This window comes from Mesoplodon mirus (genome assembly GCF_964341445.2).
Source record: "Mesoplodon mirus genome assembly, chromosome: 9".
In the NCBI taxonomy this organism is placed as follows: domain Eukaryota; kingdom Metazoa; phylum Chordata; class Mammalia; order Artiodactyla; family Ziphiidae; genus Mesoplodon; species Mesoplodon mirus.
In genome coordinates this window covers 101,890,546-101,906,893 of record NC_138985.1, presented here as the reverse complement: position 1 = coordinate 101,906,893, position 16,348 = coordinate 101,890,546, and the positions used below count along the sequence as shown (strand labels likewise).

General features: G+C 36.3%; 1 protein-coding gene across 3 annotated transcripts in view; it reads left to right on the top strand.

Annotated features, from left to right (window-relative positions):
- KDM7A (lysine demethylase 7A) overlaps positions 1–16,348 on the top strand; it is an 80,598-nt gene that overhangs the window by 21,758 nt on the left and 42,492 nt on the right. For 2 of the 3 annotated variants that reach the window (XM_082631837.1, XM_082631839.1), the window contains exon 2: positions 12,137–12,222. In XM_082631837.1, the coding sequence (XP_082487963.1) occupies positions 12,137–12,222 (86 nt within the window). Of the gene's footprint in view, positions 1–11,379; positions 11,854–12,136; positions 12,223–16,348 lie in introns of those variants that run through there. The other variant, XM_082631838.1, reaches the window with a different exon arrangement.

The window sequence follows — 16,348 nt, the reverse complement described above, 5'->3', positions numbered from 1 at the left end:
GCCACAACTACTGAGCCCACGCACCTAGAGCCCGTGCTCGGCAACAAGAGAACCCACCGCAATGAAAAGTACGCGCACCACAACGAAGAGTAGCCCCCGCTCTCCGCAACTAGAGAAAGCTCGCGTGCAGCAACAAAGACCCAACCCAGCCGAAAAAAAAAAAAAATGAAGGCAGTAATGTATATAATGATGGCACAGTTTTTAATTCCTTCCTTTATTAACTTAACATTTCCAAGCAAACGTTTATGTAATTGCTACTGTTTATCCTTTATCATCATGGCAAGTTTTTTCTCCCCTAAGATGATTTACAAAGTTCTTATTAAATTCTCACATAATATTCATTTTGGGATAGCATTTATTTGCTGTTTCACTGGTTATAAGTAGAAATGTAGTCTGTCTTCATGAAATAGCAGATGTTCTGGGCACCATTTGCACTATAGCGTTCCTTAGTCACTGTTGGCATACCTCAGGCATAGCCGGACCGGCAGAAAGTAGATTCCTAAAGAGGAGTAAGAGGGTATTAGTTTGAGAGATTGAAGAGCTCGTGGAACGACCACAAGGTGGTGAAAAGCAAATCTACTTAGCTTTTTGGATATTTCAGAAATTTAAAGCAGCTTTTCTTTCTTTAGAGCATCCTAGTGGAAACTATTACCTTCCTGAGATAATAGTTTGTTTATGCTTATTTGTAAAGATACTTTAATCCATTTACCATTTACGTTGCCTACCCTGTGTACTCAGGTGTCAGATAGGGACAAGAACAAGCATGTTTTCTGTGCTCTAGAGGCAAGTAGTATAATGTTCAGCATGTAAATTGTATTTGAAGTATATGTTTCACACATTCATCTTGGAACAAATTTTATTAGAAGCATGTCAACAGAATTTTCAGCTTTTTAAGGGGTGCATTTTGTATCAGTGAGCTCACCTCTTGGTTCTTCAGTCCCTCTTATTTTCCTTACATGTTCTTTGTTCATTTCCTTTTTATACTGTCGTCCTCCCTCACCCTTATTAACAGATGTTCTTGAGTCAGCTGGTTGGAAATAATTCAGGAAGCCCTAGGACAGTTGGAAACATGAGCTGGCTATTAGAGGTAGAAAAACTATCTAATTTTCTGAGATTATTATGAACCAAAGGAATTTGGTTCAGAGTATGCACTTCATTCAAAATCCTTATTAAATATAGTTAAGCATATTATATGCCAGTAAATAGCTTTAATGTGTCAAAAAATAAAATCTTCAATGCCATACTTAACTTGTAAAGAAAAGCACTTAATTTTTTGAAAAGAGTTTTACATGTCAGCAAGAGAATAACAGAAGTTGGGTTTTTCTGAACCACAGATTTAATAAAAAACTACCAGGTTGATTTTCAGTGAAAATATTTCATATGCAAATTAGTAATTTTTGCTTTAGCTGATAATTGATGATAAAGTATCTTAGGGTTAAAACACCGCATAAAATGCAATTTAAAAGTGGAAATGCCTGTTGGCATCCTAGTACTTTTAGCAGGAATATCAACCTATTAAACTAATACCGGTTAGCAAAGTAAGATTTTTGGACCACCAAAACAGTTGTTCTGCAGTTTCAATTCTGAACATTTTATGTTTATTAACTTAATTAATTTTCTTAACTTTGAGGGAGATACTGTCATTATCTCCATCCTTTCAGATGAGACCAAAAACAGACAGAGAAAGTTACCCAAAGGCGGCACATATAGGTAGTAGCCCAGGATTTTAACATAGGTAGACTGACTCCAGAGAACTCAACCGTCAAAAGGAATTAAAAATTGAAAAGGAATTATCTTCTTTTTCCCTTAAAGAATAGCCATTTGAGTGTCTAATTGTGCTCTGAAGAGGCATCACTGAAGAAAAAAATATTAAGCTGAGTCATAAAGCCAAATTTCCTGCGTGGGCTCCAATCTCATAGGTAATAAGCCCAGAGCTGCATAAGCTATGATTGGTACCTAATAGAAGCATAATAATATTAATGGTTACTATTCATTACTTAATAATAGTTACTGTACTATTTCTTATTATATGCTAAGCCATATGCTTTACATATTTACATACATTGTCCTATTTAATCCTAGGGGAACTCCTGCTCAGAGGAATTAAGGAAGTTGCTCAAAGTCAAAACTACTGGAGCTAGAAATCAAACCAAGTCTTTCTTTCTTTTTTTTTTTTAAATTTATTTATTTTACTTACCTATTTTTGGCTGCATCGGGTCTTCGTTGCTGCACGCGGGCTTTTCTCTAGTTGCAGCGAGCGGGGGCTACTCTTCGTTGTGGTGCGTGGGCTTCTCATTGCGGTGGCTTCTCTTGTTGCAGAGCACAGGCTCCAGGCACGCGGGCTTCAGTAGTTGTGGCACGCGGGCTCAGTAGTTGTAGTTTGCGGGCTCTAGAGCACAGGCTCAGTAGTTGTGGCACACGGGCTTAGTTGCTCTGTGGCATGCGGGATCTTCCCGGACCAGGGCTCGAACCCGTGTCCCCTGCATTGGCAGGCGGATTCCTAACCACTGCACCACCAGGGAAGTCCCCAAACCAAGTCTTTCTAATTCCAAAATCTATGCATCCCACTGAAGCCAGTTGACACCTGTTTTTCTGGTGGCATGAAACTAGACTGGGCAGTCCTTGCCTGGCTTATAGTTGTCCCAAGGCCTCAGCTGACCCTAGAGTTATGATATGAAAGGAAATATGAAGAGCAGGTTATAAACCACCACTCTGTATTCCTGGTGTTAATTCATCTCAAAGGCCACTTCGCATCCTCTTTGATGGTATTAGTGTGAGGCTTTGAGGGTTGCACAATGGATGACTCAGTCCTCTATGAAGAAGTCATAAAAATCGCCTTTGGGTAGAAAGATGAACTTTGAAACACAGGCGAAAACTTGCACTGAAGCAAAATTTTAAATGAATGAATTTCATTGCTACATCCTACTACCGTGTAAGGAAAGATGAGAAATCTACTAATTCATACACTGAAAGATCTTTCCCTTTTTTACCAACTGTGTTGCCTTTAGTTCCCATACCAAATTCTTAAAAAATTCAAGCAGAACACTTTTTTTTTAAGCTGCTTATAACTTTACCACAACAGATCAGTTTTAAAATAAGTTTTCAGCACAGTTAATAATCAACAGAAATTTACTGGGATCATCATGTTGAGAGGGCACTCTAAGTGGTCCTGAGAGAAGTCTTGAGCTCAACTCAGGAAATAGGGTGTGTAAAATAGCTCAATATTAGACATCAATGAGTGGAAATGTGTGTGAATAAAATGTTGCAGGACTTTCTATGGGGTGATCCAGTGATGTTTCACCAAGGAGGAGGAATTTGTGTTGAGCTTTGAAGCCTAGGTAGTGTAAGGTTCCTTGGTGAGGAATGGGGAGAACATTTGAAGCAAGAGGAATATCTAATGAAGTCCACTGGCAGGAAGATCTTAAAGAATTTGGCCACGTACTCTTCTAACACCAAGAGGAGGGAATATAAATGGGAGCATTATCCAAGTGGAAAAAAGAGAATGTTTGGCAGATCCCAGGGAATTCTGGCTAGTCATTAATTCAGTTCTGTTCTCGTTAAGTGTCAAAAAAAAAAAAAAAAAAAAGCCAGCTAAGCAACAATTTCAGAAGATTAAGACAATAGAAAGTGCTAAAGTTGTCACTGTCCCACTCACCAAATGGCAATGAGGCTGTTCTTCTATAGATGGAAGCTATTCAGAAAAGGTCAGATTGTCACCCCTATAGGAAACCCCCCCACACATACACACACACTCCCAATGGTCTAATAAACATTGAACATTTTGCCATTAGGAAAAAATGGAGCGATTTGTATATGAAGGAAAGTTTTATAAAAGAACTAAATGGAGTGAGAGACTAAAGGGGATTTGAAAGTTATTCTTTAAAAGTTTGCTTTCAGAGTTCTGCATTTTATGTGTCCTACTGCATTTGCTCTTAACATATCTGTTAAAGCTACAGTGACTCTAGAATTCTTTTAATGGGGGCTGAGGGATGGGAGAAGTTATCCCTCCCTTTGCGAGAGAAACTGAAATGTATGTAGTAGTTCCTTTTAGTGCTGTCCAAAGATCTGAAATAACCTTCTTGGTCTAGGGGCATTTAATTTTTATGTTTAATTTGATTTTTTAAATTATATTTTATGTGATTAATATAAAGGATTGTTTTTCAGATTTACTAATTTATCAGATGTACTGTTTTTTATTAATTTACCAAATTTACCATTAAGTTCTGAAATTTTTTGATAAATGTAAGCTATCAATGTTTTGCCAGTTGATTAGAAGTGGTCAAAACCTGAGGATATCACTGACATTTTAGTAAAAGAGAGTATAGAGGGTGAGTGTGGAAGTGAAGAGCAGAAGCTGGAGAGAGGAGCCGTGGATCTTTGAGGATCATTAGCCAAGTTTTGCTGAAGTGTCCTTAATTAATTGGAATGTCCCTGTCTTCTCTTTCTTCCCTAAGCTTTATGGGAATCACCTATATATGTATCTTAGATATTCATATGTTAGTTTATGATGTATGCTGGTTTAGGTTTTCCAGGGTATATCCAACAATTTTTTCTCAATAATTCTTTTGGTGTAACCATCACTTTTTAAGCATAAGGAATGTGGCCATAGTCAAGGTATGACGAGACAAACCACGAGTTTCTAGAAGCGTCAAGTTGGCTTCTGTGGTCTTGAGTTTCTGTTCTGGTTGGAGTAGCACCTGTTACTGACACCTAATGAACCTCACTTCCAAAATCAGGGAAGTGTGGTTTGGAATTGTTTCACTGAATATAGAGATACCTTCTCACTTACCTCCAGGGACCCTTTTCTTTGCTCCATTTTAGCAACCTGCTGTTATTACACTTGTACCTTATCACTGTCATAGACTACACTACTTCAGAAACTTTAAATTCTGAACATTCCATTCTTTGAGCATCATCTCTGCCTCTTACAGATTGGTTGTTCAAGGCCTTCCACTGAGTCAGTGCTGAGAACACACTGAGACACCCCCTAAGACCATCTCACCATCTTTCACTACCTTTTTCTGTCTTCATGCCCCTTTTGTCCAGTTTCGCTTTCATGGTTCATCATTGTATTTTCTCCCTGGTAAATATCCTCAACTCCCTTTCTAGTCTTTGCCTGCAAAACCCCAACTCTCGATGGACCCAAGCTCCTCCTCTGGGCCTGCGCCACATGGTTGAACATTGCTAAGAAAACGAAAACAATCACACAGCTGTGCAGAGATGATTTCACTTGGAATTCATTATCACAGACCTCAGGTGGAGTCTTAGAGCTACCTAGCAGTGTTACTCTTTCTTGGTCTTCATTCCTCAGATCGACTATTTTGTATTTCCTTTCCTCACACTGCTCTACCACTTTCCAGACTCGGCTGATTATCTCGCACTAAACTAAGCTGAGAAAACAGAAGCCTTCAGATTGTAGTGTGACATCCAATTCATCTATTTTTCTTTTGTCCCTCGTGCTTTTGGTGCTGGATCTAAGAAACCATTTTCTGATTCAAGGCCATGAAGATTTACTCCTATGCTTTATTTGAGGAGTTTTATAATTTTAGGTCTTACATTTACATATATGATCCATTTGAGTAAATTTTTATATATGGTGTGTGGTGGGGGTCCAACTGCATTCTTTTGCATGTATTTGTCTCAGTACCATTTGTTGAAAAGACTATTCCCTATTGGATGATCTTGGCACCCTTGTTGAAAATCAGTTGATCCTAAATGGTAAGGGTTTATTTCTGGACTCTCAATTCTGTTCCATTGATCTGTATGTCAGTACCATACTGTCTTGATGACTGTAGCTTTGTAAGTAAGTTTTGAAATTGGGAAGTGTGAATACACTATCCAATGATTCTTAACCGTTTCTTTGGGTTACAGAAACCCTTTTGGGTGTCTTATAAAAAACCATGGACCCAGTAGATTGTACATAAATAAGTAAAAAATTTTGCATGAGGTTTATTTTATTGGATTGGAAATTGATAGTTTTTCAGTTAGAAAAACTTTTTAAACAATTAGCATATTCACCTTTGCTTTCTGTGGAAATACATGAAGTATATCTAAATTGGACAGATAAAACCAAAGAAATTTCCATTCTATAGAAGTAAATTGCAAGTACTTGATTCAGTTACACGGATTGAATATTCAAATGGAAATGTTATTTTTGACAACTGGTTTTGACTTTTTTTTTTTGTCTTGATGGCATCAAACTCTACTCAGACTCCCAAAGACATTATGGAAGCAAATGTACTGGAGTCCTCAAATGAGAACAGGTTTATTTTGGGGTATCCACAGATCTTTAAGATACATTGTTTTTTGATATTTTGCTGTAGTTGTTAGATTAATTCAAGGTTTTTGTTTGCTTAATCTTTTTATATGATTGTAGATAGAATTTTATCCTTAAAAGTATTTTAATTGTAAAAGAACACAGAAAAGTGTCTAAAACATAAATATATAACTTAATGAATGATTATAAAACATATACCCTTGTAATAACAACCACCCAGGATCCAGACACCTCCCCCCAATCCTTTCCAGATCACAACTCCCTAGAGGAATCTGTGATCCTACTGTTATGATCTATCTCTGCTTTTCTTTATAGTTTAATCCCTAAACACTGTACTTCAGCTTTGCCTGGCTTTAAACTTTATGAACAAATAGAATATATTGTATATATTCTTGTCTTTTTTTTTAACATAATATTGACATTCATATAATTCATTCAGTTATTGCATGGGTCGATAGTTCTTTCATTTTTATTATGCAGAATTCCATTGTGAGAATATACTGTAGTTTATGCATTTTACTGTTAATGGACTATTAGAAATAACGATTCTGTAACCTTTCCTGCATAGTGTCCTTGTGCACACGTGCATGAGTTTCTCTAAGGTACATGTACCTAAAAGAGGAATCGCTTGGTCATAGAATATAGGATTCTTCAGTTCTTTTACAAAATTGTTTTCCAAAATGGCTGTACCAAATTTACTCCAGCCAGTGGTATATGAGTTTCCATTGCTCCACATCATCTTCAACATTTGGTATCAGTAGACTTTTTAGTTTTAGCCAATATGATGAGCATATTGTGGTTTTAGTTTGCATTCCTCCAGTTATTTATGAGGTTACATATATTTTCATGTGTATATCAGTCACTTGTATTTCCTTTTATTGTGTGCCTAGTTACATCTTTTGTTCATTTTTTTTTTTTACTGGGTTCTTCTTTCCTTCTTTCTTGCCTTCTTTCTCTCCTCCTTTCCTTTCCCTCCCCTCCCCTCCCCTCTCCTATTGATTTGTAGGAGTTTATTATACTGTGGGTGTAATTCCTTTGGTGGTTATCTCTATTGTAACATCTTCTCCCACTCTGGCTTATCCTTTCATTCTTTATAGTTTAATGAACTATATATTTTAGTATAATTAAAGTTACCAGTTTTTCCCCTTATGGATAGTACATTTTACGTTTTGATTAAGACAACACTTCCTACCACAAAGTCATAAAGATATTTTGATTTTATGTTATACAACCTTTGTAGTTTTCCTTTCACGTGTGTTTTCATGCGTGTTTCTAATCTATTTTGGAATAAATTTTTATGTTGTGAGATAGGTGTCTAATTTCATTTTTTCCCCATACAGATATATAAATGGTGTCTCAGGACCTCCTACAGAAAAGTCTGTCCTTGCTGCATAAGTGTCCACATATGCCTGGGTCTGTTTGGGGGCTCTTGCATCAGTTTTGTATTACCTTCATTCCTACAACTTTAAAATATGTCTTGATACCTGGTAGAGAGTTTGCTTTTTTCTCCCCCCGCCCCACAAGAATGCCTTACGTATCCTTGGTTCTTTATGTTTCCGAATCAGTTTTACAGTCAGCCTGTCAAGTTCTACAGATTTTGACTGGGATTAAATTGAATCTATAAATGAATTTGAGGAGAATTAATATCTTTACATATTACACTTCAAATCCATGATCATGATGTATATCTCCATTTATTTAGGTCTTCTTTAAAGTCTCTTAATAATGTGTTATAATTCTCCTTAAAGGGGTCTTTGCATAGTTTTTGTTAAATTCCAGCATACTTGACATTTTTTTGCAGTTGTGGATGATGTTTTATTTCATTTTTCAGCTTTATAATGTTGGTATATGGATATATGATTACTTTTATGTGCTGGTATTGTATCTAGCAACCTTTCTTTTTATTGATTTTTGTAATTCATCCACAGATTCTTTTTCATTTTCTACATGTGTAACCACAGCATTTGCAGTAGCAGCTTTGTTTTTTCTTTTCCAATCTCTATACCTTTTAATTCTTTTTCTTATTTTACTACACCAGGATAAGTTTCATTAGAAGTGGTAGCATTGTTTTGTTCTTATCTCAAAGAGACTGCTCTCGTCTTATTTGCGTAGGAGTTTTATAAGTACCCTTTACCAGATTTTGGAAGTATCCTTGTAGTCTTAATTTTCTACGGTTTTTTTTTTTTTGCTTTTTAATCATAAGTAAATGTTGAATTTTATCAGATACTTGTCCTGCTTCTTTTTAAATGGTCATATGGTTTTTTCCTTTAATCTGTTAATGTGGCAAATTTCACAGATTAAATTTTTTAGTGTTAAAACCACCTTGCATTCCTGAGATAGACCAAACTTGCTATTTGCATCTTTGCTCATAAATGAGAGTGACTTATAATCTTCCTTTCTTGTATCATCCTTTCCAAGTTTTAATATCAAGGTCATGCTATCATAAAATGAGTTAGGAAGTAAGTCTTTTTTTCCTACTTTCTGGTGCAAATTTTATATAATATTGGAATTATTTATTTCTTTAATATTTGCTAGAACTTGCTTTTGAGGCCTGGGATTTTTTTTTTTTTTTGGAGGGAGGGATAATTTTTAATATAAGTAACAATTTTAGGACTCTTCAAATATTTTTTTTCTTTGTGACCCAGGTTTACCTGTCATCTATATTTTCTAATCTTTTAGCATAAAATTGTTCATAATACCCTCTTTTGCATTTAGCATGTATAGAATCTATAGTTTTCTTCCTCTTTTCATTCCTACCATTGTTTATTTATGTTTTATCTCATTTTTCTTGAGCTTGCTAGAGGTTTACAAGTCTTTTCAAGGAATCAATTTTTGGCTTCAGTGCTCTATTGTATGTTTGTTTGCTGTGTCATCAGTTCTGTTCTTTTAGTTTTCCTTCTGTCTGTATTTTTAAGGTTTATTTTGCTATTCTTTCTGTAACTTTTTGAGGTAGATGTTTATTAGTTCATTAGTTTTAGCCTTTATTATGATTTATCTTTTGACTTGGGTTATTTAGAATATTATTTCTTTCTTTCTTTTTTTTTTTTTGCGGTATGTGGGCCTCTCACTGCTGTGGCCTCTCCCGTTGCGGAGCACAGGCTCTGGGCGCGCAGGCTCAGTGGCCATGGCTCACAGGCCCAGCCGCTCTGCGGCATGTAGGATCTTCCCGGACCGGGGCACGAACCCGCGTCCCCTGCATCAGCAGGTGGACTCTCAACCACTGCACCACCAGGGAAGCCCTAGAATATTATTTCTTAATTTCTAAACACATGAAGATTTTCTAGTTAACTTTTTGTCATTGCTTTCTATCTTGAACTGTGGCCAGAGAATTTCTGATTTCAGACCTTCAAATTTGATTGTGGCCCAGTATATGATCACTTGTTACGAATGGTCCATGTGTGCTTGAGAAGAAATGTGTGTTCTATGGATGTTGGGTGTAGGATTCTATAAATGTTCATTAGGCCATGTTTTTTTAATCCTGCAGTTCAAATCTTGTATATTTCATAGATTTTTGTTTTTCCTGTTTATTCTATCAGATACTGAGAGAATTGTCAAAATCTCCACTACTGTTTTGTCCTCCTGGTGAATTGAAATTTTTATCATTATAAAGTAAACATGTTTATCTCATATTTTTTGCTTTAGATTCTGTGTTGCTTAATATAGCTGTACTTTCTTTTGATCACTATTTTTGTGGCATTTATTTGCCCATCCTATTACTTTCAGTCTTTCTGTATCCTTGTTTTACGTCTCTTATAACCAGCAAATTGTATTGTTTAAGTCCAGCCATATAATCTGTCTTTTAACTTGAGCATTATTTAGTCCGTTTGTATACAATATAATTACTGATATATTTGAATTTATACCTTATTTTGGTCATTTTGTTTCTTTTTCTCTTTTTCCTCCCCTCCTCTTTTTAATCACCCTCTGCCCCCAACTAGTTTGGGAGCTATGCTCTCTGTTTCTGTTCTTTTAGTTATCTCCCAAGAAATTATAATAGGGGTCCTCAACTCATTATTATTGAAGTCTAACAGTAATCATTACCTTCTCTTTCCTTCTAGTATAAGTGCCTTGGGACCCTGTAACTCCATTTGTCCTCTCCTGACTCAAATGCTGCTATTGTCATGTGTTTTAGCTCTTTGTATATATATTTAAACCACACATGACATTATTTGTTTTATGTAGTCAGTGTTTATGTAGATTTACCCACATATTTATTACTCTACTTTTCTTAGCTTTTCCATTTTTCTTGCATCCCAGACCTCTCTGTGATCGTCTTCCTTCTGCCAGAAGTACATCTGTTGGCATTTTCTTTACTGTGGGTTGGCTGGAGGTGAACTCTCAGTTTTTGGTTGTACAAATACTTACCCCCCCTCCTTCTTGAAACACATTTTAACTGAATATTGAATGCTTGGTTAATATTTTAGGTTAGCAGATATTTTCTTTAAGCCCATGTAAGATATTCTAATGTGTTCAAGTTTCCATTATTGCTTTGAGAAGTCTCTCATCCTTGCAAGTAACCTGTGCTTTTTTTCTTCTTATGGCTTTGAAATTTTCTGACTTTGTTTTTCTGCAGTTTTACTATGATGTGATTAGATGTAGACTTTTTATTCATCCTGCTTGGGATACGTTGGGTTTCTTAAATCTGGAGATCAATGTCTTTCATTATTTCTGCAAATTTTTAACTGTTAGCTCATAATATTGCTTCTACCCCTATTCTCTCTTTACCTTCTGAGGCTGTGGTTAAATGTATGTTATACACTTTTTCATTTTATCCTTCATGGGTCTTGCAGTCTTGTTTGTATTTCCCACTGTCTTATTCTCTCTGCTACATTCTGAATAATATGCCTGTCATCCATTTCACTAATTTTCTCTTCCACTGTTACACCTGTCAACTGATGCCCCAAAATTCTGTGTTAGGTCTGCTTTGGTTCTTTTTCAAGTACTAGTTATGGTTGTGTTTTTGTTCTGAAACTTTTTGGGAGTACAAACATGTATAAGTTTTTACCCTAATAAGTTATTTGGGAAGTGAGCAAAGCTGCTGTGGTCTTTCTTTGATGAACTACTCCTGTTTTCAAGATGTCACTATGTAGTTTTATCAGTTCTTAGGTGGGTCCCTTAAACTTTATTTTTATTTAAGTGCTACTGCTGTATAATCCATGATACGGAGTATTCCATATACAGTGCCTCAGACTCATTTAACTGGTTAATTAGGGATATGAGACCTAAAGCAGAACTGTTAAGACTCAGTGCTCTCACCACGTCAGTGATGTTACCCAAATTTACTAATCACCTCTGCTGATGACAGCCATATTTTAAAGTTAAGTGGTGTTTTAGTCTGCTCAGGGAGGAGAGAAGGAGAGGAGAGAGAAGAGAGGAGAGAGAGGGGGTATGTGAGCTCTGTGGTGTCTCTTCTTATAGGGACACTAATCCTATTGGATTAAGGCTCCAATCCTTATGACCTCATTTAACCTTAATTGCTTCCTTCTTAGAGGCCCTATCTACCAATACAGTCACACAGGAGTGTACAGCTTCAGCATGTGAATTTTGGAGGGACCCAAACATTTAGTCCATAACAGGTAGTATTTACATAATGGTTTGAGGGTGTTATGGTTTATAATTATGTTACTTCTGCTGTCTCTACTGCTGCTAGTAGTGAATCACTTCCCGCATATTCAACCCCACAGTTATTCAGCAAGTATGTAAGGAAGAGAATTAAGTTTATTCTTGCATGTGTTTCTGTACTTTACAAAGTTTATTGGGGAGGTTGTACATTTCTCAGCTAAATTCTAACCAATCTGTTACAGTTAAGTGAAACTCTTCACCTGATTTACACATTGGCTTTATTTCTCTTTATCTTAGCTGTGTTGGAGTAGAAGAACATCATGCTGTGGACATTGACCTGTATCACTGTCCCAACTGTGCAGTTCTCCATGGTTCCTCCTTGAGTAAGTACTAGACGCTTAAATAAAAATGGAAGTTTAGAACTTAATATGTACATGACAATACTTCAACGATACTCTGACTAGTTATACTATACCCACCAAGAACTATAAGGAAGCTTTTTCTGAAGATGTTGAGAATACAGTTTTTGTTTGAATTATTAAATAACTTATTTAACAAGTCAAAACATGAAGTGAAAAAAATACTATCCTTCTTAATTGCCAGTGCAAAGCCCCCAAACTCAAATACATATTTTCAAAGCTTTCAATGTGCGAAATGCAATAAAGTAAAATTTTTCTGATTCTGGCTGTTTTTAATCTCTATAAATTAAAAAAAAAAAGAATGGTAACTAGACTTACTGTAGTGATCATTCTGAAGTGTATAGAAATATTGAATCAGTATGTTGTGTACTAGGAACTAACATAGTGTTGTTGGTCATTTATGTTTCAAAGACAAATAAACAGACTCATAGAAAAAGAGGTCAGATTTATGGTGACCAGAAGCAGGGATGGTGGAGAGGATTTGATAAAGATGGTCAAAAGGTACAAACTTCCAGTTATAAGATAAATAAGCACTAGGGATGTACAACCCGATAAATATGATTAACACTGCTGTATGTTCTTTATGAAAGTTGTTAAGAAAGTGGCTCCTAAGAGTTCTCATCACAGGAAAAAAAATTTTTTTCCTATTTCACTTATTTTGTATCTACATGAGATGACGGATGTTCACTAAACTTATTGTGGTCATAATTTCATGATGTATGTCAGTCAGATCATTATGCTGTATAACTTAAACTTATTCAGGGCTGTATGTCAATTATTATCTCAATAAAACTGGAAGAAGGAGCAAAAATCTTCCAGTACTATTTGCGACAGTGAACAGTATAGGATAAGACTTTAATGCACACACGTGCATTATACTTTTAGGAGAAAATTAGGGCACTGATATGCTTAAGTACTACTTCTGTTGTCTGAATTCGGTCATGCTGTTGAGTATGGCCTAGAGCCCTGCCCAGCTATCCTCTGTGATGGAAGCAACTTCCCCACAGTCCCTGTCCCACGGAAGGCAGAGGCCAGACCAAGTCTTTGCCTGCACTCTTCTTCTTGAGGGGTGAGGGCATGGGCAGGGAAGCTCACGCGTCCTCTGGAGTACACCAACAACACATAGAAAATGATATTATTGTTAGCCTTTTACAGATGCTTTAGAGGAATAGATGGGAATATTAATTGTTGTACAAATATGAGAGAAGAGATTTTAAAGCCTTTGGATTGTAACTATTTCTTTCTTAAAAATGTAGACTGCGGGCCTCCCTGGTGGCGCAGTGGTTGAGAGTCCGCCTGCCGATGCAGGGGATACGGGTTCGTGCCCCGGTCTGGGAGGATCCCATGTGCCGCGGAGCGGCTGGGCCCGTGGGCCATGGCCGCTGGGCCTGCGCATCCGGAGCCTGTGCTCCGCGGCGGGAGAGGCCACAACAGTGAGAGGCCCGCATACCGCAAAAAGAAAAAAAAAAAAAAAATGTAGACTGCATGCTAGCTTTTTTGTGTTCATAAAATTAAAGAGAAAAACTGTAGACTTAGTCATTTTAGAACTGAACTTTTCCCGAACATACCTTGATACACACTTGGGTCAGATGTAGGTAGCCTGTACAGCCTCTTTATTTTGAATGCAGCCTTTCTCCTAATACTTTTTTAAAATAGAAATTTTGTTCTGAGGTTATGGGCAAGTGATTTTTTCAAAAGAGACTTAGGAGCAACTGACTGCTTATCTGTTCTGTTAGAAATATTAAAAATTTATCAGTTTCTTTCTAAGAGATTTAACAAATTAAGCTATATGAATGTATTAAAATTTTTTTTGTAAAATGCAGATTATCCTTTTTGTTAGTTACACAGTATAAAATTTGAGGTTAGCGAATTGGTAAAATTGTTACACGTATAATTGACTAATTTGTTAATATAAATGTTTTTAAAGGTTCTTATTTTGTGTAGCACTGAAGTATGTAGTATATAACTTGAAATAATTATTGACCAAGTGTAATTCTTTGAGGAAATAAATAATACTAGGTTGTTATGTCAAGAAGGGAAACAGAACTAAAATGTAAGTTTCAATTTAGAATTTAAGTAAATAACCCCAAAATGAAATAATTTGAATTTAATTTCCATGAAATGTTAAAGGGGTTACTATGAATCAGAATAATGTAGTGTTTAAAACACCATTGCAGGGACTTCCCTGGCGGTCCAGTGGTTAAGACTTCACCTTCCAATGCAGGGGGTGTGGGATCGATCCCTGGTCAGGGAGCTAAGATCCCACATGCCTCACAACCAAAAAACCAAAGCATAAAACAGAAGCAATATTGCAACAAATTCAATAAAAACTTTAAAAGTGGTCCACGTTAAAAAAAAATATTAAAAAAAAGAAAACACTACTAATGTAATGCACTCTATTTTCTTTTTTCCTATATGATTTAATTTTTTTAAAAGCTTGTCATGCTCACTAAATTGATTTCACAATCCATAATGGATCATGACCTGCATTTTGAATAACAATACTTCAGAGAGAAGCTTGACTGTTGCTTGCCCTGTCGTATGCTTCTCACCCTTGAATAACGTAAGATCAGGCATTGGCTGTCTTCTGGGCAAAAGTCCAACTCTAAGTACCTTTAGGAAAATGCCCAAGATCCAGGAATCTGTTTTATCTTGATTTAAGACTCCACTGCCCCTCACCCCTCACCCTTGTCCCTAATTTGGGTCATACCTTTTGGTCTTAAGCCTCTTTTGCTTGCCACCAACGATTTCCTGTTTCTTTGAGAGCTCCCCAGGAATCCTTACTACAGATACCATCGAGACAGTATAATATCCATAAGTATGGTGAATTTAGACTTTACCCTCCTAATGGGAATTAAGAACTCTGTTCGAGGTCCAGTGTCAAAAAACCCAGCCTGTTACTTAAACACATATTCTCAGTGCTCCTCAGGCACATGCAGTCGAAACTCAAAATTCTCTCTCGATTCCCTATGACCACTATTAAAATATTCTTTCACTGGCCTCCTTCCTTTAAGAAATTCAGTCAGCTCTTGCAGCGACTGATTTTATGTGTTAAGGATGTTGGCCCAACAGGACAGTGTAGCCTTCTGTTAACATCCTGCAAGTCAGCACATTTAAAAGAAAAGAAAAGTAATTGGCAGCTTATTGGTTGCCCCAGGCACTATGCTAAGAAAGACTAGACCTATGTTTTCTCTTTTGCTATTTGTAACACCTTGATGTGAGAAAAATTATCTTACTAGGTCTTTCATGTAGCTATTTGGCAGAGCTGGAGTTTGAACCCATAGCTGTCCAATCCCAAATCTGTTTGAATTCTAATCTGTTCCGCCAAAATGAAAATGAAAACAGTGTAACATCATCGTTTATTTTCAAATGGGCAGTCTGTTCTTTCTCCCTCTTTTTCTCTTTTTCCCTCGCTCCCTCCCACTGTTGACCTGGGGCTTTTCAAATAGGCTGCTCATACATATTGGTAAGAATGTGAGTTACTTACCACTTTTCTGGAGGCAGGCTTGCAATATATAGCAAGAAACAGATTTATGTATATAAATATTAATATTAATTTCATCTTTATTTAAAGATGCATCTACATTTACATCTTAAAATTCTAGGCTGCCTTTAAATTGTTTTTGAATATTTAATAAGGAGAAAATGCCCATGATAAGAAAGGTAAGCAGGATAAACATTATGATCCCAGTTGAAAATAAAATGGGGTTATGTATCTATATATTTGTAGGGAAAAAAATGCCTGGAATGAAATACCCTTGAATTTTAGAATTGATTTTAAGTGAGAAAAAAAAAAAACAGTAACACACAAAGGACACCTTAATGGTATTTTCTAGGAAGGTTGCTTAATGATTGTCAGTTTTTCCGTGACGTTTTTAAAAAACGGGATTTACTCTCTTCCATCTTGGGGGTCTGACTGCCATAAATTACTTGAGAATCTTGTTTTAGACTCTTAGATATGAATAAGCCTGATTTCCACCCCTATTGATTATTTAGTGTGACTTCTTATCCATATGAGGATCCAGCATTATTTTATTATTATGATCTTTGTAAGGTGAAGGATTTGAAATAACTTAGACTCATAGAGTTG